The sequence below is a fragment of the Amaranthus tricolor genome, chromosome 16, assembly GCF_026212465.1.
Source record: "Amaranthus tricolor cultivar Red isolate AtriRed21 chromosome 16, ASM2621246v1, whole genome shotgun sequence".
Classification (NCBI taxonomy): Eukaryota; Viridiplantae; Streptophyta; class Magnoliopsida; order Caryophyllales; family Amaranthaceae; genus Amaranthus; species Amaranthus tricolor.
Window position 1 is genome coordinate 17,489,412 of NC_080062.1, and position 26,870 is coordinate 17,516,281.

At 33.9% G+C, this 26,870-nt stretch overlaps 2 protein-coding genes across 2 annotated transcripts in view; one reads left to right on the top strand and one right to left on the bottom strand.

Annotated features, from left to right (window-relative positions):
* Window positions 1–4,608: 4,608 nt before the first annotated feature.
* LOC130802937 (uncharacterized) lies at window positions 4,609–9,905 on the bottom strand. Its single transcript, XM_057667062.1, has 4 exons — window positions 9,468–9,905; window positions 8,108–8,161; window positions 5,984–6,043; window positions 4,609–4,946 (listed from the first exon to the last, which is right to left on the bottom strand). Exons 1-4 carry the CDS (start codon window positions 9,756–9,758, stop codon window positions 4,815–4,817), a joined length of 537 nt encoding a protein of 178 aa, XP_057523045.1. The 5' UTR covers window positions 9,759–9,905; the 3' UTR covers window positions 4,609–4,814.
* Window positions 9,906–19,653: 9,748 nt separating this feature from the next.
* The window catches only part of LOC130802580 (uncharacterized), a 15,463-nt gene continuing 8,246 nt past the window's right edge, over window positions 19,654–26,870 (top strand). Inside the window, exon 1 of the mRNA XM_057666592.1 lies at window positions 19,654–20,070. Within this exon, the coding sequence (XP_057522575.1) occupies window positions 19,654–20,070 (417 nt within the window). The remainder of the gene's footprint in view (window positions 20,071–26,870) is intronic.

A 26,870-nucleotide genomic window follows, 5' to 3' on the forward strand; every position in this document is an offset into this window, starting at 1 on the left:
AAAAGGTAGATTAAAAGCCAAAAAAAATATAAAAGCTAATATGAATAATTTTTTAATTTTAACTCAAAAATTTACTTCCTCCATTCCAAACTACTTATACCATTTGACTTTCCACGCAATCTAATGTACTAATTCAATTCTTAATATCTCTAATTATGTATACAAAAAATTTTAAAAATTTGATATTCTACGCTTCTTTTCCTTAGAAAAGAGGTGTACTTCTAATTAGCAAAGAATAGATGAGATGATAGAGTGCACTTGATGTTTCAGAATTCAGGCATGGTGGCTTTGGATTGGGAGCTTTTTATGCACCAGAAAATGACATGGCACCTCATATTTCCATTCCAATGAGCTTTTATATCCTCTTATAACCCCTTTTTCTTTTTTTCTTGCTCTACTTGTAAAGATTTTATGGACTTTAGGATGTGGAAAGCAAGCAAAAGGATTTTGAAAACAAAGTCCATTAAATTTACTGATAAAATTGCATCTAAGAAAATTTTCAAGATGAATAATGCAATAAAAAAAGAGAGAGAATATATTATATGGATGAAATTTAAAAAATTAAAATGTATGAATAAGATTAAAAGAAAGTGGTAGGCCATTATCCAAAAAACAAAAATAATACAAATCAAGTGGAACGGACCAAAATGAAAAATAATGCAAATTCAATTGGACGGAGAGAGTAACTTAATAAAAACCAAATGGATTCCTTATCATTAAAATCTTATACTTCCTTTGTTCTGTTTTATTTGCAACATTAGGTTGTTGCACAATTATTAAGAAAGTGCTTTTTTGGATGATAATTGACAATAATACCCCTATTTTACATGGGTAATTGTACAGATAATAAGGAAAAAGCTGTAGGTACAAAAAGTTGATTTTTTACAACAATGAATGCTCATTTTGGAGGTATTCTTTGGTCTGATATTTGAGGATCTTTAAATCCAATAGTTTTTGGCATAATCGGCTCAATTTGGGGTGATTTTAAGATCACCTCACCATCCTCAGGAAGACCATAATAAGAAAGGGGGGATCTTTGATATAGGTTGGCAAAGTTTTGAACAAGGACCAAACTTTATGCACACGTATGTTTTGAGGTTTCGAAATTCAGCAATTAAGGCTGAAAGTTTAGGTTGTAATGTAAATTTTATTAATAAGAAAAATTAAGAAAAGATATGCTGAATGAACAACTTGAAAATGGCTGATCCAAGGCTTAATTTGATACAGATTCACCACAAATTAAAACCAAGGGCTCCTAAAAACACATTCAAACTTTAAGCCAAAAAAATGAAAAGCATAGGAACTTTAACTTACTAAAACCAATCCAAGTTAAAGTAAAATGAAAAGAGAGAACGAAGGAATTTGCTCAAAGGTTGTTTTGAATTGAGAATGTAAAAATCCGATGCTTCATTACAAGATAGCAAACAACCTATTTATACTAAAGCATTCAGCAATGAGAAAGCATGAATACAAACTTTGAAAATGAAAGTACAACCAAAATGGCAATAAAATGCAACAGCTAGTAAAAGAACAAGGAGATTTTTGCTGATTTTTTTGTTGTCTCTAACAGCTAGTTTTCTCTGGGATTTGCAAATTATGTCTTCTATCTTCTTGGGATTATTTGTGGCTGATTTGTAGGAGATATTATCATAAAAATTCCACTCGATCTTCAAAACATATGGATGTTGTAAATCAGCTAGTTTTGGAGAATGCAACGGCTTAATTTGTAGAATCTGATTGCTTGTTTTGATCCATGCGTTTTAATTGTGTAAAGGACGTTCATGAGCAAAAATAAATACTAGATTCAATAAAATAAAAATTATGAATCAACTAATTAAACATGAGACATGATTAAGTTTGATCCTAAACCTGGCTTAATCATCTTTAAGACTTTGCTTCATTATAAAAATGAAAATACAAAATAAAGACTCAAGTTAAAGAAGATTGAAATTAAAGAAGACTTAGTTCATGATTACAAAATTAAAAGACTTGACATTTGGACCTTAAATTTGAGCCTCTTCTATGTGATGAATCATGGTATTGATCTTGGTTAGATCATAAGAACTAGATGTAGGTGATCCTACATCAATCTTGCTCCGGAGAGTCAAGAACCAAATAATCTCCATAGTATAGATAATAAAGATCATACCATGAATCAAAAATATTGTCATGCTTAATGTTTTCAAGAGATCGAAGATAAGAATTAGAAAGAACACCACAACAATTTTTTTCCTTGTTTAAAGCCTCCATTTTAAGATGAAGATGAAGACAACCCAGAATTAGAAGCTAAAATAAACCTAACAAAACACAAAATCAGAACCAAAATAAGCCCAAAAAGCACAAAATTAGAAGCCAAAATAAACCCATAATCACGAAATCAGTATCCTTTGTAACCCCTAAAAGCATGAAATCAGATGCAGATGAAGATGACCCAAGATTAAAGGAAGAACACGAAATTAGAAGCCAAAATAAACCCAAAACCCGTCGAAATCAGATGTTGAATATGAACCAAAATCTAATACATGTTCGTTGATAGTGAGGGATAATCGAAATCATATGCTAACATGTTGAAAAATAAGCACAAAATCTAGGGTTTATGGAGATATGAACAGGAAATCAGATGATGATGAGGGAGAGTTGATAGTAGAGGGAGATTTAAGCCGTTTGTACATATGAAAATGAGAAATAAAAGTTGATGAGTTAGGGTTTATAAGAGGAATATGAAAATTAATGGGTGGGATGAAGATTTAAGGAACAATCTAGGGTCATAAAATGTTTAGGGATTCTAGAAATATTAAATAAAGAGTGGTTGGAAGGTTTAAAATATTAATTCAATTAAATGGTTGGAATTTTAAAATCTGAATTACATTAAAAGGTTGTGAAAAAATCTTTGTGTAATTAAAAGTAGGTAGTTGGTAGTGGGTAAATTAAGTAATTAAAGTAATGAGGTATAATTGATAATGATATGTGGGTAGGAATAAAGTAGGGGTAAAATAGAGAATTATATAGATTAGTTTTGCCAAAAGAAGTAATGTTGCAAGTAACATAAAATATTCAAAAATAGTAAGTATTGCAAGTAAAATTGAAACGAAAGAAGTATCTCCTTAAAAAAACTTAATATGAAATGAGTCAAAGATATTAAGTTCAAGACCTAGTAAAGATACTAAGTTCAAGACCTAGTGACTTCATGTAGCTTAGTTGGATAAAAAATTTCAAGGTTTAGGGTTCAAAGCTCAACAATGTTATTTTTAATTTTATAAAAAATAGTCTTTTATAAATCGCAAGATGACATAGCGGTTCATTAATCATTGTGTCACTTATCAATTTATATCCACAAAAGTTACGTTATCTATTTTGATGTAATGAATGAACCGCTATGTCACATAGCATAGTGGTTCATTAGAAGTGATAAATAACTATGTGATATAGCAGTTCATATAGGAAAAACAGAAAAAATCTATGTGAAAAGACAAAAACTTAGAGTTCAAAAACAAAATCGTGAACCAAGATTAATACTAGTAGATTATTGAATACAAACATGTGGGACTTGACCTTTCTCCCTTTTTTTCATTTAAAAATTCATTAATTTTAAGTTTATGTTAATTCGATAAGTTTAAAACTAATATTTATTAAAAAAAATTATAATTTCTTTTTTTACAATAAACATCATATATTAATTAAGAATGTTAGTGTTAAATGGTGACTTGAATTCCCTAAATCAATTCTATGCATTAATGAGTGCATAAAGAGGGAATCCCATGATTGGATTAAATAGGTGAGTTAAGTATGTAACTTAATGTGTGATTGATGATGGTGTTTAAGTGCTAGAATTAATTCATGAAGTTATGGAGGAATTAAGGAGTGACTTAAACATAAGAATTATGGCATGATGAATGATAGTTAATGAAAAGACCAAAGGGTGAAGATTCTTGTACGAGACATCCAAGTAATGAAGCGTTGCCTTGATCGAGCATTGGATTCGATTTTTGACTTTTGATGTTTCTTGGAATTGTTTATGATGCATTAATCCTTAGCCTTAATTATGTAATACTCATTAATGTATAAACCTTTATAAATAAAGGTCTCATATGCCATTGTAAAACATTCACAAAATTACCCAAGCCTAAACACAAAGCCTAATCTCTTCTTTATTGTAATTCTCCATTTGAGAGTTCTTTGAACTCCTTTGTGATAATATAAGTGAGATACTACACACCGGAGAACATAGTTTTAATTAGGTAAATCTCGTTAAATCTTTGTGTAATTTTATTGCATTATTATCTTCTACAAACATTGTTTTCATTGATAGTGTAATTTGTTTGTCACAAGACTTCATATACTCGATCTTGGTAATATTGGGGTTTGAAACACGTTGTTTGAACTCTAATATAGCATCATTTTCAAAGAACTTAATAACCGCTTCCGAAAATCTATGAAGTAGGTACTTGAAGCTATAATCTTTTTTTTTTAAATAGTTACATTTATGAAAATTTCCGAAATTTTGCTTAAATTTAGCTATCTCAACACTTTTAATATTGAATTCACCTTCTATATTGTTTCAATGTTGAAAATGAGTTGATAGAGTTTAATTTAGAGAGCAAAAACAAGTCGAGAGATATTTTAGAATATGAATTAATAAAAAATATGACGATACAATATAGCAATGAATATCAATATCTACGACAAATGAAGCAAATTTTAGTACTACATGAGAATCACTTTCTTTATGAAAACAATGATAAAAACATTAAATTACAGCGCCTCAGCTAAGATTACATTAAATTGTTTTCTACAATGATTTTTGGAAAAAAGTACTAGACCCCAGCTAACAATTCATCGTCTTCAAAACTCAAGTTCAATGTTTGCAACTTGAAGCCAGCTCCTTGTATTGTTTCAAGCAGACTAGATGCCACACCCGTCGCTTGTATTGTTGTCTGCTTCGTAAGCTGCACAAGGATATACCAAATACATGATTGCTACAACTAAATACTACCTTCGTTTTAGTGACTTTGTCCCATTTAATTTTTTAACACTATTCACAGTTCACTTTTAATTTGAATTTTATTCTTAACATATAAGTTAAAACATAGTCAAGTGGATCTTTTTTGATTTGTTTTAACGCAAGGACTATTAATATCAACTATTTATAATTTTTAGTTATGTACTGTTACCGATATTAAGATTTCAATATATGTCTTGCCCAAATGAAACGAAAAAAGTCATTGAAATGGAGGGAATACCAATTAAAATTCTCGTTTTTAAAGTGATTGTGCAATACAAAAAGATCAAGTAAACCAAGTTATAAGCAACTTAAAGAATGATTGATCTGGGTTAGCTTAGTAGTCGAGAGCTTTTCTTTCACCCTTATGACCAGAGTTAGCTTCTCATTATTTATAGGAAGGATTAGTTTTCCCTCTCGACTGTAAAGACTACCTCCGGATGAAAAAAAGAATGATTGATCTAATAATCTTATTTTGTAACATGACACTTCAGGAAATGATTGCAAGAACAGTCATATCTCAGGGTACGGCAGCACATGAAGTAAAATATTGGTAAGTTGTTGAAAATAATCCACATGTGATCCCATATCGAAGAATTAGAGAGATGTTGACTATCATATATACTTAGTGGACTGCTCCTCCTAATACCAATTAGTTTTACGAAGAAATCTCATCGAGTTTGTGTACAGTCAACTCCCCTCTTGTGTGGGTTTTGCGTACAAACCCAAATTTATCATAAGCATTCAAGAAGAATGTTTTCAAAACAAATGATCAAGTGAATGAGCGAAACGTTTGGTTGAAGTGTGTATAGAGGGACGGATTTTCTCTCTTAATATAGCATAAAGTAGAGAAAAAACCCGGAAAGCTGCAATTACATGGTCGTTTTGGAGTGCTCTATAGATTCGTAAAAGAAAATCATGAATGCACACACACAACACAGAAGATGATGGAAAGTTCTTGGGTTTAAAGTTGTTCTTTCTCACCTCAACACTTGCAATGCCCTCGGAAATTTGAACCTTCAGATCAGAAACTCCTTCTGTTACCTGAAATAAGCAATGGAAAATTGATCATGAATGGCTCTTCTATCGCACACCAAAAGCAGGAATGTCATCAACACGGTATGAGAATATGAGGATGGAATTCTGGTGGTGAAATTTTCATAGTCTATTTCACCAAACAGAAGATACTGAAATACACTTCAAAGTTCAAAGAATTTGAAGTCAAATATGTAGTTGACTCCGGCCTTTAATATGTAAGACACCATTAGTGCTAAAATATGCTTGCTTTTCTCTGACAGGAGCACCTGAAGTCATTTTAAGGAGATTTTGGAAGCGTCGAACCGGTTCAACACCGATAAACTAAAGCCAAGTAAATCTTGATGTAAAATGTAAACCCTTTTTACTAGTACTATTATAAAAAAGAAATATTACCTTGAATAATTCAATTTTTTCATTAATTTTCTACAATAATCCCATTTATTGATTAACCATGAATAATTCGAATTTTGGAGGGTATTTCTCTAGAGTAAATCCAATAACCTGATGGCTTGTTATAACAAGTTTTTTTTTAAAAGATAAATTAAATAAAATGTTGAAAAAAATTCTGATTTTTTTTTATTATTTAGAATTTTTATGTAAATTTTCATTTTTTTTTCTAATTTTACATTAAATTTTCAGTTTACTTTTTTTTGTGAATTACCTAGTATAGTTGGTCATCGGGTTACTCAAGTCTATTCTAGGCAAATGCCCCTAAAGTTGGATTATTCATGGTTAATTAATAGGTAGGATTATTGTAGGAAAATCATGAAAATGTTGGATTATTCCAGGTAATTTTTCCTTAAAAAAGTTAGGTCGTAAGGTTTGAATCTTTATAGGAAACAACAAAAATAAATTATGTATAATTAGCTATAGCCAAGTGCAGAAAGTGAATGAAAGCCTTTAGCTATTTCTGAAGTAATGTGCAATGTTGAAAGCAGGCAGATCATTCAGAAAGATGAATTACCAAATCATGCCAACTAAAGCAAACTTCTATTTTTTTGATATATGTCATTACTCATTACCATTCAAGAATTCCACTACACTCTTTTAAGTTTCCTCCATGACTCTTAAGAATGTGCTTTGAAAGAACTAAGCCTCTTAAGGACTCGCTTGAATTGAGTGTAAATATTTAAGGGGTAAAAAAAGTCAAACTAATAAAATAAAGGTAAGTGAAGGTAAAAAATATAGTAATTAAAATACTTGTAAAAGAGGTAGAATGAGAGTAAACTAAAAAAGATGAATAAAAAAGGAGTATGATTTCCCTTATTTGGACGAAAGTATTCTCCCATCCTCCCATAAGGTAAATTATTCTTCAATATGAGGGAACTAATTATTTTATCCATTTTCACTACCTTCTAACCAATTCTTCAACCTCTCTAACAATTAAATTTCTTTAATCTTCTATTTAATTAACTTTATTTTCTTACTTTGACTTTTATTTATTCTTTAAATATTTACACTCAATCCAAGCGAGTCCTAAGACTAATAGCTTTACAATGTGATTGTAAAGCGGTGATGCGGCCAAAATTTTGCACTATATAGCTTGCCATGACCTAATAGTGCTTTTTCTTTGAGAATTACCATCATTTAACGGAAAAAGTCGCATTTTCTATTAAATTGTGAATCCCACCTAATATTTTGTGATCTTCTTGATTTGCAAGGTTGTGGGTCCCTACTTCTTTTTCCATTAATCTTAACAAAATTGAACTTTTCGTTGATTGGTGGTGATTCATAAAGAAAATGTGATATAAGGTAGTTGTGTAAAAACTAAAACATATTCATATAAGGTGCATGTTCACAAATTTGAGAATACATATAATGTGAATGTCTGCAATTTTTCCTAAATCCTATGTTATCTCCTAAATTCAGATGGATCACAAACAATAACAGCCAAACAACTTCGATATTGCATTAGAGATTCAGACGAAATAGCAAAACATCTCAACAAGAAACATGTTGTAATTCTCGTCTGACATGCTAATAAAGTTGAATAATGAACATAGTTATTTAGCTAAAAAGTAATACCAAAAGTACTCATATTTGATGAATATCATGAATCAAGAGTGCTACCTCTAATGCTTGGGTGACATTGGGGATAGCTGATTCATTCAATGTTCCTTCTGCCTACATCAATAGCAGAAATTAGTCAGAAAACATATTGTAGAATTCATGAGCGGAAATTTCTAGATACAAAGAAATGAAACGAAGTAATGAACCACCTCAGGCTACGGCTATACAAATGCGTTGAAATCTAGAGGCATTTGAAAAAGAGAATAGAAAAATGTTACGATTATAAAGAAAGATATGGATATCATGGCTAAAACAACTTGGATTGTTTAACCATATACTGCTAAGAAGCTCAAACGGAGATGAAAACATCACTTGGTTGGTTCAAGTACATTTAAAATTTTCCATACCACATGTAACAATGCATACAATTCATATTCCATCAATCACTAAGGTCATTTAAAAACAAAAGTCCCATCGATGATTGTTTAAAATGAAATCATACGAGAGGAAAGCCGAATCTCCATACTTTACGGCCCGTTTGATTTACCGTTAAACGGTGGTAATGAGAATGAAAACTAGTGTAATGGTTAAAGAAATCTCTTGCTACTTTAACGGCCATGCTTGTCTAATTTCAATCATCTCATTTTCTTTATAAATTTCATTTCAATGCATTATTATTGGAAGAGGTGCTACTGGGTGCTAATAAAAATTTCTATAAAAAAATTCTTTTGAATCAAAGTTTCATTACTATGGGAGAATAACAAGGAACTTTTGATGAAATTTTACGCTATAAATCATTTTCATTACCATCATTTAGTACCACTGACTAGACACGCCATAAGTGCATCACATGACTCATGAGTAAGATTGAGCCAACCTGTACACAACCATAAAGGCCTATCATAGGAGAATAGAAATCACCATAACGGGCTGGTAAGATAAAGCTGTCTACATCACCACAACCAGTCAAACAGCTTAACCTTTCACACTACCTTGCAATGAACACTTCCTCTTGTTAGGAGAGTATACACCATATCTTGGGCCTTAACCATGATTGAATTAGTTCGTTGAGTGGTATCAGATTTAAGAGTGGGAATCTCATCGCCCCTTGTTTCAAGTGGAATTATTAGCGCAAAACACAGAAGACCAATGCATTTAAACTTCTAGCTCTTTACCCCAAAAGCATGTATCAAATTTGCACCGAAAAACGCAAATTCCCCTAATATCCAACAATCACAATTCCCACATGAATGACAATCCAACTGGCAAAAACATAAAACCAATACAATTTACAGGGTACCACAACATCAGAAACACATAACCACAACAACAATCAAATCATTAGCAGAATTAATCCACACAAATGACTTTAGGAACCACAAATTCTGTTCAAAATCAAGAAAAGTTAATAAAAAAGTACCTGGAAAAACATAATCAACTTATCAGAAGGAGAAACCGGGATTGCAACAGTTTGGTCAGGTTCTTCAGCAACAGCTGCATCTGTATCAGTTTGTGTTTCTGGGATTTGAGCGTCTTCCTCAGCTGACCTAACCCGTATCCATTTAGAGTTATGGGTCATATTCAAATTATGGGTAGCAATTGCATTTTTCTGGAAGTGAAGTGCAAAAGAATTGGTTTGGGATAAAGATTTGGGGTAGTTGAATTTGTAAAGTGAAGGAGAAAATGGTTGGAATGTTGAAATTGTCGACATTGTTAACTTCAGAAGTGAATGAAGAAGCTTAGGATTAGCGGGGGTTTGTTTGCAGGGCTTCGGTTTTATCCTTGCTTTATCCACGATAAGGGTTGGATTGATTTATCATTCTTATTCTAGATAAAATTTAGCAAAAATTTAGCAAAAACTATCCAGTTGAATTTAATTTTTACAAGATTTTTCTATAATAATTATAATTATTGATTAACTATAAAAAATATGAATTATTATGTCACTTACCTAAAAATGTTATGCAAATTATGACATGTTTTTGTAGGTAATCAATAGTGATGGCCACGGTTCGGGTTGGGCCGGTTCCGGTTCCATGTGGAACCTGATTCGAACGTTTCCAATTTCGGGCGGTTCCAAAGGGTTCCTTGGCGGTTCATGAGGCGGTTCCGGCGGTTCCAACTCCCGGGTCGGGCGGGTCGGACCATCGGTTCCATTCTTATTTTTCCTTTAAATATAATATAAAAATACTATAATAATGCGGACGTACCTTTGATGATTACTTGATAATTAGCGAAATTCATTGTTTGTCATCGTTATTAAAATATTTACTGAAAAGAAGGAAAAAAATAAACTAATAAGAAACGATAAAGATGATTAATAAAAAAAGAGGGAGAAAATGGACTTGAACTTAGTACCCGAAGGAATACTAAGCTGCCTACGTATCCCGAAGGAATCAAAGCCCACGTAGTTCTTTGTTATACCTTTTATTTGTAGATGTTGAATGTTGATTGATCGTTATCCGATATTCATGATCCTATTCGTCTTCGTCATCATCATCTTGTTGGTAAAATGCTTTCGCTGACTCTCCTCCTGAGGATGATGTAGATGTATCCATCATCCATGGATCATCATCGTCTTGATCATCATCGTTCTTGAGTCCTTGTGTTCGGAGCTCCGCTTGATCCCAATCTTTCTTGCAAACACATATTTGAATAGTATGTGGAGCAAGACGAGATCTCTTTTCGTCTAAAACTCTTCTACCTACACTAAAAGCAGACTCCCGACGCAATCGTAGAAGCAGGAATTGAAAGGATATCTTTTGCAATTCTCGATAATATGGGAAATTTTATGGATTTTTCTTTCCACCATTCTAAAATATTATAGCTACCACTTGTGGAAAAATACTCATTTGCTGCAGTTTTTTGGCCATTATTTGCTGCGGTTTTGGCCCCAAGTAATAGTGATAGCAGCAAATGGAATGCTGCGGTTGAAAACCGCAGCAAAAAAAGGCATTATTTGCTGCGGTGAACACAAAACAGAAACAAATAAGGAGGAGTGCTTGCTGTGGTCAGCACCAAAACCGCAGCAAATACTCCTCCTTATTTGTTGCGGTTTTGTGTTGACCGCAGCAAATACTTGGTATTTTTTTTTCTTTTTTTGTTTTATTCTAATAATAATCCAATAATAATATACAATGTAATAACAATGATTAATCCAATAATAATCCAATGATAATCACAAATAATCACCAATAATCTCTTTGTAATAATAAACTCTCGATCGTATATATAATATAATATTATGTACGTACATATATATATATATATATATATATATATATATATATATATATATATATATATATATATATTATACATTAAAATCCTAAAAAATCTATACTAATTACAATTTATCAAGGAAAAAAATTAGCAAGATACGCGGCAATCTTGTCTTTTAATTCGCGCATCACTCCACTTCTCATTGGGCGTGTTTTCCTCGGAATGTTGGATAATACCTATAATATAGTATAAAATTAAAAGATTAATAAACATTAGATTTTACAAATAATAATAATTTAAGAATGTAACAACTACTTTCGACATCTATATTTTCGACTCAAAAAATCCTTCACGGATTTTATAATATCGTCCATGTACATCAGCGTCTAGTAGCCGCAATCAACGGAACCAGAAGGTTGTTGAAAGCACTAAGAGAAAATAGATGTAAGTGCCAAAAACGCTTAAAAACGCATAAAATCGCCACTTAATACGTAATTTCTACCATATGACTATGATTTTCAATACTAACCACTTCAAAACAATACTATATACCAATTAGTGTTGTGTGCCAAGTTTCGTTTAAAACAAACCAAGTTTGAGCTACTTTATGCGCAAAAGTGTCAAAAACGCTTAAAAACCCTTAAAATCGCAACTTAACACGTAATTTCTAGCATATGACTATGATTTTCAATTCTAACCACTTCAACAAAATAATATATACAAAATAGTGTTGTGTGCCAAGTTTCGTGCAAAACAAACCAAGTTTGAGCTACTTTATGCGCAAAAGTGCCAAAAACGCTTAAAAACCATTAAAATCGCAACTTAACACGTAATTTCTAGTATACGACAATGATTTTCAATTCTAACAACTTCAACACAATAATATATACCAAATAGTGTTGTGTGCCAAGTTTCGTGCAAAAAAAACCAAGTTTGAGCTACTTTATGCGCAAAAGTGCCAAAAACGCTTAAAAACGCATAAAATCGCAACTTAACACGTAATTTCTAGCATATGATTATGATTTTCAATTCTAACTACTTCAACACAATAATATATAGCAAATATGGTTGTGTGCCAAGTTTCGCGCAAATCAAACCAAGTTTGAGCTACTTTATGCGCAAAAGTGCCAAAAACGCTTAATAAACGCATAAAATTGCAACTTAACACGTAATTTCTAACATACGACAATGATTTTCAATTCTAACCACTTCAACACAATAATATATACCAAATAATGTTGTGTGCCAAGTTTTGTGCAAATCAAACCAAGTTTGAGCTAATTAACAATACCAAACCAAGAAACAACAAAAGAGGGCAGTTAAGGATAGCAGCCTACCCGCTGACCAGCCTACCTTGCCGCGTGGTTTGAGCCTTAACCAAGGATACTTGGAGCCAAACAACCATGGAAAGGTGATCTCCATACATGGACCAAGCCATCAAAGCGCAAAAACCATGAATGTGGTGCACACAGCTCACTAGGATACGAGCGCAAAGTGGGCCAGTCAGTGATCAGTGCTGATCAGTGCCCAATCTAAGTGTTTTGGTTTTTAATTTTTGTTTTAAGATGCATATTGTATAGCACGTGATGTTTATAGTCGTTAGCTATCTAGAAACCTATAAATAGAGTTTGTCTCTCATCTATATGGATTCAGTTTTGTGATGAATAAGAATTCTCACTTTATACGCAAAAGTGCCAAAAACGCTTATAAACCCTTAAAATCACAACTTAACACGTAATTTCTAGTATATGACTATGATTTTCAATTCTAACCACTTCAACACAATAATATATACCAAATAGTGTTGTGTGCCAAGTTTTGTGCAAAAAAAACCAAGTTTGAGCTACTTTATGCGCAAAAGTGCCAAAAACGCTTAAAAACACATAAAATCGCAACTTAACACGTAATTTCAAGCATATGACTATGATTTTCAATTCTAACCACTTCAACACAATAATATATACCAAATAATGTTGTGTGCCAAGTTTCGCGCAAATCAAACCAAGTTTGAGCTAGTTTTATGCGCAAAAGTTCAAAAAACGCTTAATAAACGCATAAAATTGCAACTTTACACGTAATTTCTAGCATACGACAATGATTGTCAATTCTAACCACTTCAACACAATAATATATACCAAATAATGTTGTGCGCCAAGTTTCATTCAAATCAAATCAAGTTTGAGCTAATTAACAATACCAAACCAAGAAACAACAAAATAGGGCAGTTAAGGACAGCAGCCTACCCGCTGACCAGCCTACCTTGTCGTGTGGTTTGAGCCTTATCCAAGAATACTTGGAGCCAAACAACAATGGAAACGTGATCTCCATACATGGCCCAATCCATCAAAGCCCAAGAACCATGAATGTGGTGCACACAGCTCACTAGGATACGAGCGCAAAGTGGGCCAGTCACTGATCAGTGCTGATCAGTGCCCAATCTAAGTGTTTTGGTTTTTAATTTTTGTTTTAAGAGGCATATTGTATAGCACGTGATGTTTATAGCCGTTAGCTAGCTAGAAACCTATAAATAGAGGTTGTCTCTCATGTATATGGATTCAGTTGTGTGCCAAGTTTCGTGCAAAAAAAAACCAAGTTTGAGCTACTTTATGCGCAAAAGTGCCAAAAACGCTTAAAAACGCATAAAATCGCAACATAACACGTAATTTCTAGCATATGACTATGATTTTCAATTCTAACCACTTCAACACAATGATATATACCAAATAATGTTATGTGCCAAGTTTCGCGCAAATCAAACCAAGTTTGAGCTACTTTATGCGCAAAAGTGCCAAACACGCTTAAAAACGCATAAAATCGTTACTTAACACGTAATTTCTATCATATGACTATGATTTTTAATTCTAACCACTTCAACACAATAATATTTACCAAATAATGTTGTGTGCCAAGTTTCGCGCAAATCAAACCAAGTTTGAGCTACTTTATGCGCAAAAGTGCCAAAAATGATTAATAAAAGCATAAAATCACAACTTATCACGTAGTTTCTAGCATACGACAATGATTTTCAATTCTAACCACCTCAACACATTAATATATACCAAACAATGTTGTGTGCCAAGTTTCGTGCAAATCAAACCAAGTTTAAGCTACTTTATGCGCAATAGTGCCAAAAACGCTTAATAACGCATAAAATCGCAACTTAACACCTAATTTCTAGCATATGACAATGATTTTAAATTCTAACCACTTCAAAAAAATAATATATACCAAATAGTGTTGTGTGTCAAGTTTCGTGCAAAATAAACCAAGTTTGAGCTAATTTATGCGCAAAAGTGCCAAAAACGCTTAAAAACGCATAAAAACGAATTTGAGTACCTTTATTGCTGTCCATTTTGGAAATGTGGTTCTGGATGTAGATCCCATTTGTCCACGCACTTTATTCATTGTGCTTAAACACATGGGAAAAGTAATACTATATATATATATATATATATATATATATATATATATATATATATATATATATATATATATATATACATATATATATATATATATATATATATATATATATATATATACATATATATATATATATATATATATATATATGTATATATATATATATATATATATATATATATATATATATATATATATGTATATATATATATATGTATATATATATATGTATATATGTATATATATATATATATATATATATATATATATATATATATATATATATATATATATGTATATATATATATATATATATATATATATATATATATATATGTATATATATATATATATATATATATATATATATATATATATATATATATATATATATATATATATATATATATATATATATATATATATATATATATACATATATATATATATATATATATATAGATACATATATATATGTATATATATATATATAGATACATATATATATATGTATATATACATATATATATATGTATATATACATATATATATATGTATATATATACATATATATATATGTATATATACATATATATATATATATGTATATATACATATATATATATGTATCTATATATATATATATATATATATATATATATATATATATATATATATATATATATATATATATATATATATATATATATATATATATATATATATAACACTTAATTAAATCAAATTGGTAAAACAATTAATATTACGTATGCATTCAACAACGCTTTGAATTTTTTGTTGCGAGGCGGGCTTTGAGGTTTTTGTAATGAGTCGAAGATGTGCACAGTGTTCGTAAAAGAACATATGACCAAAAGTATCCAATGCAAACTACAAACGCAAATTTAAAATCAACAGATTAGAGATTAGGTGACTTTAAAAATCAAAAGATAAGTTCAATTTCAAAAATAAAACTTACTCTTCCGTATATAGAGCCAGAATGAACGTGTGTTTAGATGCAAGAGAATTAGTCAAAGCAGTCTCAATGTATGCTCTTACGTCATCTGGATCATTTACACATTTAGTACCCGAAATCCGACTCAGGGCAAAACCATCCAATTTTTATTGGAGGTTCGCAATAATTTAGTTCCTCGTAACCCGCACTAAACTCACGAATAATAAAATTTTGTTAGTAATTCGTTTATTAAAGCAATTAAACAACAATGCCTAACTTGTAAGCTAATGAGCATCACCTCATGTAGACATGGATAAGAGCTACGTTCAGCATCTCTCCTCTCAAAAATTGCCCAATGTCAGTAGTACTAATAATTACAAACGGGCTTTCAAAAAAGCAGAATTGGTCCTTCTACAGGTTTAGAATGATTGGGTCCTCCTCACGCAGGCGAGATGCACAAGTGTGCAGCCATTTGCAATGTTGAGAGAGAACGTTTAGCTCCGCATTAGTCAAAATTGGAGTGCTTGGCATCGACTTTGACCCAGTCGACACCTTTGCTGAGGAACCGATCTCTCTCCAAGATCTCTTTGGACTCTTTTGATATTTCAATTTATACAATTAAATTAGTGTAAGCATGCAATTAAAAAAATAAAAATAAATAAGGTACAAATGATTCTTACCATGTTAGTGAATCAGACCCAAGCATATGGCCATGTGACGAAACTACCTAGGGCGTCCGATAGTTTCTCAAGGCTCTATGCTGGCATTGGAATCGGGAGTGAGAAATCTTCAAACCCCTTTACAATAGTTTCCACGGTCACACTGATGTGGCCACTAGTAACAGGCATTGAATGCACTGTTTGGCCCGCTTTGGTTTGCTGGGCCACACTATATGCAACCTTAGTTAAGTCGCCATCACTAGCAACACCTAACTGAGGCAGCAAAAGAGAACAAGGATTCGCCTCCTGAAAATTGCGTCGTTTAGTATTATAAGCATCAAAATAAAATATTAAAACGTGTTGCAATTTAAATATATAAGTGCTTATATATTTAAAAACTATGTACCTGTAGCACTGGCTCCGGAGTTAGCTCCGGATTTTGAGCAACGGAGTATATGGTCTCCGGTGTGGGGTTTTCACCTTCAGGGAAAGTAATGGGCTGGGGTGCTACGGGGGTAATGGGCTCGGGTGTTGGCTCAACTAAAGTATTAGGATCCCCATGTTTACTTTCCTGATCCTGGACAATTAGGTTTGCCAAGTCAACAACAGGTGCTCCCATCTTCTGCAACACGGCGGCTAGTTTGGCGAGAACGTCCTTCGTAATCTTTGCTCGGAGGGTCGCTACTTCATCCCGCAGCGTCGTTCGGGATTGAGTAGCAACACACTCTTTGCCGAATGCCTTCTCTAACCCCACGCGGACTCCTCCTTTTCCGACTACCCGCCCACTGTGGTCTTACCCTAAGACCATATGCAATGTGTCAGCATTGCCTCTTGGCGTGAACTCCCCCGTAGCTTCTTTTTCCTTCCAGTCCATCTGTTCAAATAAAAAGTGACATGTATAGCAATTAGTATAAGTAAATCAAAGCCAAAGAATACAAAACAAATCAAGAATATACTTAATAATTTCAAAACTCACCACAACATCAACAACCTTCTTCGTTCCCGGATCATTAATGGTAAATTTACCACTTGCATCTCGGGAATGAAGCCCGCAATACCAATCACGCACCTGATCTCCAGCAGGAGTATTCACGGATGCGGAGGTAGTCGTAGATGAGGGCGTGGATGAACTTTGATTGGAGTATAAACCCGCATCCACCCACTCTTTTCGGACCTCATCGTACGTTTTCTGGCCCAAGCGATGGTAAAACTTCCTTTTGCTTGCAGAATCAGAAGCTTTACCATGCTTTTCCTAATTAATCAATAGAAATCGAAGGTCATGTATTAGTTTAATGACTGAAGCAAAAAAAGTAAATTCAAATCAAAAACTATAATATAATATGAAATACTTACAACTTCTATGGGATTTGTTCTTTTAGCAACAAAGGCCTCCCAATCCCTCTTCGATATGTGACCCCTTATTTCGTAGGGCATTTTCGAAGGTGCTTGCTCTCCACCTTCGTACGGGCACGACTCTTCGTAATCCACATTCGTAATCCAGCCAGTTATTAGCTTGGATTTGAAATCTCTGAATCTTTCAGCAACAACTGAAAGAAACATATTCTTCTTGTCCTCATTGCTCTCGATGTGGAAAAGATTCTACGAAAAAAAGTTATATTTATTACTGTCAGTTAAATTAATTTTAAAATGAAACTAAATGAGTAAAAATAGTAAAGTTGCTTACCACAGTATCATTCCATAGAGAGTTCTTCAGACCCTCTGGAACCTCGTTCCATGCATGCAATATGGAAATCTTGCGGATTCATAGGCACACTTGTTTTCCATATTGCCTATGCCATTTTCCACAGGGTTGACCCAATGCATTATATTCCAAATGCATGGGTTCTGTGACTTTGAGGTTTTTCGTAGGACCTCGCCCTTTTCTTTTCTTATTGGTAGTGGGAGCATCCATTGGTGGGGCGTCTTCAGTCACAAAATCATTGTCAATTGATGGAGCGTCTTCAGCCATACGCTGGTACCTCACAATTTGGTCCTCTTCACTGTCGTAACTACGATGCTCATTATCCGAGGTCTCAATCTCGGGGACAATTTCGTCTCTGAATAGATGTATTGTATTTCGGTACCTGAAAGAGTATGAATACAAATATATTAGAACATAAGCTAAGTAATATTAAGAATATGACTATGATTTAAAATTCTAATACGTTCAACACAATAATATATAAAAAACTAGTGTTCTGTGCAAAGTTTCATGCAAAACAAACCAAGTGCCAAAAAAACTTTAAAAAGCTTTAAATTCATACCTTGTGAATCACTTAATTCAAATGTATTCCTTCTGTGTGATCTACACGCATATAACCAACATCTACATCATCTTGATCCAATGATTTTGGATTGATAAAGGGAGGGGAGTCTTCAAAAGCTTCATATTCTTCCTCATCCTCAACATCACCTATACCAAGGATGCTTCTTTTTTCTGGTACAACAATAGACCATTTTTTATCAGATGGGTCTACAATGTAGAATACTTGCTTGGCTTGTGTGGTAGTATGAATGGCTCCTCACTATCACGCAAACGAGCTAAGTCTACAAGAGTGAATCCACAAGGGTCGTCATTTTTTATGCATCGTCGATTATTATCTACCCACTTACATTTGAAAAGACCAATATTGAAAGTATAGTAGTCAAGCTCCCATATTTCATGTTCCCGCCTGTAGTATACCAATTTAGCATCAACCGGCGCTTGATCCTTCGTACTCGCGTAAAATGTAGATGACGCCAAAATAGAAACCCCACTATTCTGTAGATAAGATGCGTTATGGGTCATAGTGGATGGATTGACTAAATCAGCCCGTTTCATCCCTATGAACTGTCGTTGGGAGATGGAACAATTAGCTCGAGCTTACATTAAGTATGTCGTACGACTTCACGGTGTGCCCCATACTATTGTGTCCGACAGAGATACACGGTATTTGTCACAATTTTGGCAAACCTTGCATCAGGCAATGGGCACTACGTCACTTTATAGTACGTATTTCCACATGCAGACGGATGGGCAGACGGAACGGACAAATCAGATTCTAGAGGATATGTTGCGCGCTATTGCCATGGAATGGCAAGGGTCATGGGATGAACATTTGGACCTCGTCGAATTTTCTTACAACAACAGTTATTAGACATCTATACAGATGGCTCCATTTGAGGCTTTGTATGGGCGTCGTTGTCGTAGTCCGGTTTATTGGGATGATTTCACCGAAGCGGTGACCTTGGGACTTGAGTTGTTATTTCAGATGACTGAAAAAGTGAAGTTGATAAGGGATCGTTTGAAAGCGGCATAGGATCGTCCAAAGTCGTATGCTGATTTGAAACGACGACCAGAAGAGTTCATCATGGGCGAACGGTTATTACTTCGCGTGTCACCCATGCATGGAGTAATTCGTTTTGGTACTCGTGGAAAGTTGAGCCCTCGATTCATAGGACCAAATGAAATTTTGGAGCGTGTGGGTAAGGTGGCTTATCGGTTAGCCCTTCCAAACTCCTTGGAAAAGGTACATGACGTATTTCATGTGTCGCAGCTTAAGCGATATCATGCCGCAGCCTCTCATGTCTTAGATCCCGAACCTTTAGATTTGGATACATCCTTGTCTTACTCTGAGAAACCGATTAGAATCTTGGACACGAAGGTCCGTAGTACACGACGGAAGGATATATCTATGGTTAAGGTCCTGTGGTCAAATTACGAGCGTGAAGCGGCTACATGGGAAACGGAAGACTCTATGCGGGAAAAGTACCCTCACCTCTTTCAGGTTAGTAGCGTTATGGGGACGTAACTTCTTAAGGGGGGTAGAGGGCGATAGGATTTTCGCGCGAGTAATGTTAAATCTTTTTGGTTGGTAGTTTTTCCTTTTTGCAAGTGTTGTGTTATGGTAACATGTGTGTTCTGCGTTTTTCGTTGCCATGCAAGTTACGAGGACGTAACTTCTTTTAAAGGGGGTAGTCTGTAACACCCCGTAATTTATCGAGTTTAAAAATAAATAAAATATAATAAAATAAAGTATAAAAAAATAAAATAAATAAGTAATATTAAATTATATTATTTTACATAGTTAATTATAAGTAATAAAGTAAGTTTAATTTTAACGGTAACGAGTTTTATCGCGTACGATGTTATGGCGTGATGTTTCTTTGCTGTTTTAACAATAATATAATAATTACTTAAATAATTTAAAAGAAAAATAAATTTAATGGAAGGGAGGTGAAAGGGGGCAGCCGGTTTTGGGAGGTATGGGAGGAGTCTTGTAACTCCTCTCATAAAGGTGTATTATGGCTTAATTAAGTTGATCCTTAATTTCCCTATTAATCCTAAACATTATTTGAATTCCTCACATTTCAAAACCTCAAAGTAAACACAACAAAATTAGAAAAAAATTCTTCCTTTGTGCTTCTTGTTTTCGGCATCCAAAAAAGAAAAAAAAAACCTTGTTGTTTAATCCAATCTTTTGATCAAAGGGTAAGTTTAATTGAATTGTAAATTATAGATTTTATATACAAAGATTTCTAAAAGAATTATATTTTATGTATAATGATATCCTATGACTTATAAGAGGATTGAATATTTTTCTTTTATATATGAAAATTTTCTCTAATAACCCTTTAATAAACTCTAATTTGTTAAAACACTAGTGGAAATAAATGTATTTGCTGCTCATCATTTGCTGCGGTTTTTGTGTATTAGCAGCAAAAAATAGAAAAATGTATTAGAAAAAAAAAATATACTCTAATTGCTACGGTTTCCCCCTTGACCGCAGCAAATAACCTAGCATCTTGCACTAATTGCTCCGGTTTTTACTCAACCGCAACAAATACTTCTTCAAAGTTGATTAATTGCTCCGGTTTCTCTACAACCGCAGCAAATAACTCTTCAAAATTAGATTAATTGCTCCGGTTTTGTTATGAACCGCAGCAAATGACCGTTGGGCAAAAATAAATTTTGTTAAAACCCGACAGTTTCTTTTTTATTCGCATATCTTCTCAAATACGTTATACAGTTTGCTTTGTCCCTCATTGAAAAAACGCTTCATCTTCATCTTCATTTGCTTCGTTCCTCTTCTTCATCTTCACAAACGTATAAGATTAAGCATCAAGATCATTTGTGTTCGTTTCTTGTGTTCATCTTCATTTTCACAAACGGTCATTTGCTGTTATTCATCATTCTTGTTGCTGTTCATCTTCACAAACGGTCATTTGCTGCTGTCATCATTCTTAGCTTGTTGCTGTTCATCTTCACAAACGGTTTCTGAAGGTAAATCCTTGCTTCTATACTTGTTCATCATCAAACTTCGAATTTTCATAAACCCCTACTATTCTTCTACTGTACGTGTTCTTGTTCATCATCATCATCATTCTTTATTTTATAACTCAAGCTAATTTATTTTTTCAACTTTTCTTTTGCTACTATGATTTTCAATAATTTTTAACTCACTATCTGGTTTTTAATTAGTTTGCAGTTTAGTTGTTGAGTTGAAAAATAGTTTAGTTGTTGAGTTTGCAGTTTAACTCAAGGTAAATAGTTTAGTTGCTACTATTCTTCGAATTAGATTTGATTTAGTCTAGATTAGACTTAAAAAATAAATATTCAAACCGTTCGTGCATTTGCTTGTTCTACTGTGTTCATCTTCATTTATTCGTGTTTTTGTTGGCTGTCGCTGCTTCCTTCTGTCTTGCTTCATGGTGAATCACGTTTATTGTAGTACATGATGATAGATACTACTTACTAGATAGACTATGGCATATATTGTGAATCCGAGTGGAGATTACAAAGGACGTTCTCGCCAAGCTGGCCGCCGTGTTGCAGAAGATGGGAGCACCCATTGTGGACTTGGCAAACCTGATTGTCGAGGATCAATAAAGTCAACATGGAGATCCTAACGCTTTGGTCGACCCAACACCCGAGCCCATTACCCCCGTAGCACCCCAGCTCATTACTAATACCCCTGAAGGGGAAAACCCCACACTGGAAAACATAAACTTCGTTGCTCAAAATCCGGAGCCAACTCCGGAGCCAGTGCTACAGGTACATAGTTTTTAAATATAAGCACTTATTAATTTAAATTGCAACGCGTAATTAATATTTTATTATGATGCTTATTATACTAAACGACACAATTTTCAGGAGGCGACTCCTTGTTCTCTTTTGCTGCCTCAGTTAGGTGTTGCTAGTGATGGCGACTTAACTGAGGTTGCATATGGTGTGGCCCAGCCAAATAAAGAGGGCCAAACAGTGCATTCAATGCCTGTTACAAGTGGCCACATCAGTGTGGCCGTGGAGACTATTGTAAAGGGGTTTGAAGATTTCTCACTCCCAATTCCAATGCCAGCATGGAGCCTTGAGAAACTATCAGACGCCCTAGGTAGTTTCGTCACATGGCCATATGCTTGGGTCCGATTGACTAACATGGTAAGAATCATTTGTACCTTATTTATTTTTATTTTTTTAATTGCATGCTCACACTAATTTAATTGTATAAATTGAAATAGCAAAAGAGTCCAAAGGGATCTTGGAGAGAGGTCGGTTCCTCAGCAAAGGTGTCGACTGGGTCAAAGTCGATGCCAAGCACTCCAATTTTGATTGATGAGGAGCTAAAAGATCTCTCTCAAGATTGCAAATGGCTGCATTATTGTGCATCTGGCATAAGTGAGGAGGATCCAATCATTTCGAACCTGCTGAAGGAGCAATACTGCTTTTTAGAGAGCCCGTTTGTAATTATTAGTCCCAGTGACATCGGGCAATTTTTGAGAGGAGAGATGCTGAACATAGCTCTTTTCCATGTCTACATGAGGTGATGTTCATTATCTTACAAGTTACGCATTGTTGTTTAATTGTTTTAATAACCAAATTACTAACACAATTTTCTTATTTGTGAGTTTTGTGCGGCTTACGAGGAGCTAAATTCTTGCGAACCTCCAATAAAAATTGGATGGTTTTGTCCGGAGTCGATTTCGGGTAGTAAATGTAGAAATGATCCAGATGACGTCAGAGCATACATTGAGACTGCTTTGAGTAATTCCCTTGCATCTAAACACACATTTATTCTGGCTCCATATGTGGAAGAGTAAGTTTTATTTTTGAAATTGAACTTATCTTTTGATTTTTAAAGTCACCTAATCTCTAATTTGTTGTTTGTATTTGTGTTTGTAGTTTGCATTGGATACTTTTGGTCATATGTCTTTTAACGAACACTGTGCACGTCTTAGACTCATTACGAAAACCTCAAAGCCCACCTCGCAACACAAAATTAAAAGCGTTGTTGAATGCGTACGTAATATTAATTATTTTACCAATTTGATTTAATTAAGTGTTATATATATATATATATATATATATATATATATATATATATATATATATATATATATATATATATATATATATATATATATATATATATAGTATTACTTTTCCCATGCGTTTCAGGGCAATGAAAAGAGTGCGTGGACAAATGGGATCTACATCCATAGCCACATTTCCAAAATGGACAGCAATAAAGGTACACAAATTCGATTTTATGCGTTTTTAAGCGTTTTTGTCAATTTCGCGCGTAAAGTAGGTCAAACATGGTTTGTTATGCATGAAACTTGGCACACAACACTATTTGGCATATATTATTGTGTTGAAATGGTTAGAATTGAAAATAATAGTCATATGCTAGAAATTAGATGTTAAGTTGCGATTTTAAAGGTTTTTAAGCGTTTTTGTCAATTTCGCGCGTAAAGTAGGTCAAATTTTGTTTGTTATGCACGAAACTTGGCACTCAACACTATTTAGCATATATTATTGTGTTGAAATGGTTAGAATTGAAAATAATAGTCATATGCTAGAAATTAGGTGTTAAGTTGCGATTTTAAGGGTTTTTAAGCGTTTTTGTCAATTTCGCGCGTAAAGTAGGTCAAACATGGTTTGTTATGCACGAAACTTGACACACAACACTATTTGGCATATATTATTTTGTTGAAATGGTTAGAATTTAAAATAATAGTCATATGCTAGAAATTAGAAGTTAAGTTGCATTTTTAAGGGTTTTTAAGCGTTTTTGTCAATTTCGCGCGTAAAGTAGCTCAGACTTGGTTTTGATGCGAAACCGGGGTTGATTAAGGCCTTGGTAATGCAAGGATTAATGTTGTGCATAAGCTTTGATTAATGACACAGACAAAAACTACAAATGATCGTGAAAAGAACACGAAACAACCACAAACACTTAAACAATTCTGATCTAGCAAATTGTCGAGCAGCCCTCCTTCAGCTCAGCTTCTAGGAGTCCACGGGGAATGTTAGAATGGTTTTATAACCTTGATAGCTAGATCCAAGTACCAAGATTCCATTTCCACTTTAGCCTAGGTCTTGGATGCATAGGTTTGGTCTCCACGTGTCGAGCAAGGTGGTCTGGTCACTAGTTTGCTGCTGTGTCAATTTCGCGCGTTGAAGTAGGTCAAATTTAGTTTGTTATGCACGAAACATGGCACACAACACTATTTGGAATATATTATTGTGTTGAAATGGTTAGAAATGAAAATAATAGTCATCTGCTAGAAATTAGGTGTTAAGTTGCGATTTTAAGGGTTTTTAAGCGTTTTTGTCAATTTCTCGCGTAAAGTAGGTCAAACATGGTTTGTTATGCACGAAACTTGGCACACAACACTATTTGGCATATATTATTGTGTTGAAATGGTTAGAATTGAAATTAATAATCATATGCTAGAAATTAGAAGTTAAGTTGCGATATTAAGGGTTTTTAAGCGTTTTTGTCAATTTCGCGTGTAAAGTAGCTCACACTTTGTTTTGATGCGAAACTGGGGTTGATTAAGGCCTTGGTTATGCAAGGATTAATGTTGTGCGTAAGCTGTGATTAATGACACAGACAAATACTACAAATGATCATGAAAAGAACACGAAACAACCACAAACACTTAAACAATTCTGATCTACCAAACTGTCAAGCAGCCCTCCTTCAGCTCAGCTTCTAGGAGTCCACGGGGATATTTAGAATGGTTTTAGGACCTTGATAGCTAGATCCAAGTATCAAATTCCATTTCTACTTTAGCCTAGGTCCTAGATGCATAGGTTTGGTCTCCACGTGTCGTGCAAGGTGGTCTGCTCACTAGTTTGCTGCTGTGTCAATTTCGCGCGTAAAGTAGGTCAAAAATGGTTTATTATGCACGAAACTTGGCACACAACACTATTTGGCATATATTATTGTGTTGAAATGGTTAGAATTGAAAATAATAGTCATATGCTAGAAATTAGGTGTTAAGTAGCGATTTTATGGGTTTTTAAGCGTTTTTGTCAATTTCGCGCGTAAAGTAGGTCAAACATGGTTTGTTATGCACGAAACTTGGCACACAACACCATTTGACATATATTATTGTGTTGAAATGGTTAGAATTGAAAATAATAGTCATATGCTAGAAATTAGGTGTTAAGTTGCGATTTTAAGGGTTTTTAAGCGTTTTTGTCAATTTCGCGCGTAAAGTAGGTCAAACATGGTTTGTTATGCACGAAACTTGGCACACAACACTATTTGGCATATATTATTGTGTTGAAATGGTTAGAATTGAAAATAATAGTCATATGATAGAAATTAGAAGTTAAGTTGCGATTTTAAGGGTTTTTAAGGGTTTTTGTCAATTTCGCGTGTAAAGTAGCTCAAACTTGGTTTTGATGCGAAACCGGGGTTGATTAAGGCCTTGGTTATGCAAGGATTAATTTTTTCGTAAACTTTGATTAATGACACAGACAAAAACTACAAATGATCATGAAAAGAACACGAAACAACCACAAACACTTAAACAATTCTGATCTAGCAAACTGTCGAGCAGCCCTCTTTCAGCTCAGCTTCTAGGAGTCCACGGGGATTGTTAGAATGGTTTTAGGACCTTGATAGCTAGATCCAAGTACCAAGATTTCATTTCCACTTTAGCCTAGGTCCTGGATGTATAGGTTTGGTCTCCACGTGTCGTGCAAGGTGGTCTGGTCACTAGTTTGCTGCTATGTAAATTTCGCGCGTAAAGTTGGTCAAACATGGTTTGTTCTGCACGAAACATGGCACACAGCACTATTTGGCATATATTATTGTGTTGAAATGGTTAGAATTGAAAATAATAGTCATATGCTAGAAATTAGAAGTTACGTTGCGATTTTAAGAGTTTTTAAGCGTTTTTGTCAATTTCGCGCGTAAAGTAGCTCAAACTTGGTTTTGATGCGAAACCGGGGTTGATTAAGGCCTTGGTTATGCAAGGATTAATGTTGTGCGTAAGCTTTGATTAATGACACAGACAAAAACCACAAATGATCATGAAAAGAACACGAAACAACCACAAACACTTCAACAATTCTGATCTAGCAAACTGTCGAGCAGCCCTCCTTCAGCTCAGATTCTAGGAGTCCACGGGGATTGTTCGAATGGTTTTAGGACCTTGATAGCTAGATCCAAGTACCAAGATTTCATTTCCACTTTAGCCTAGGTTCTGGATGCATAGGTTTGGTCTCCACGTGTCGTGCAAGGTGGTCTGGTCACTAGTTTGCTGCTGTGTCAATTTCGCGCGTAAAGTA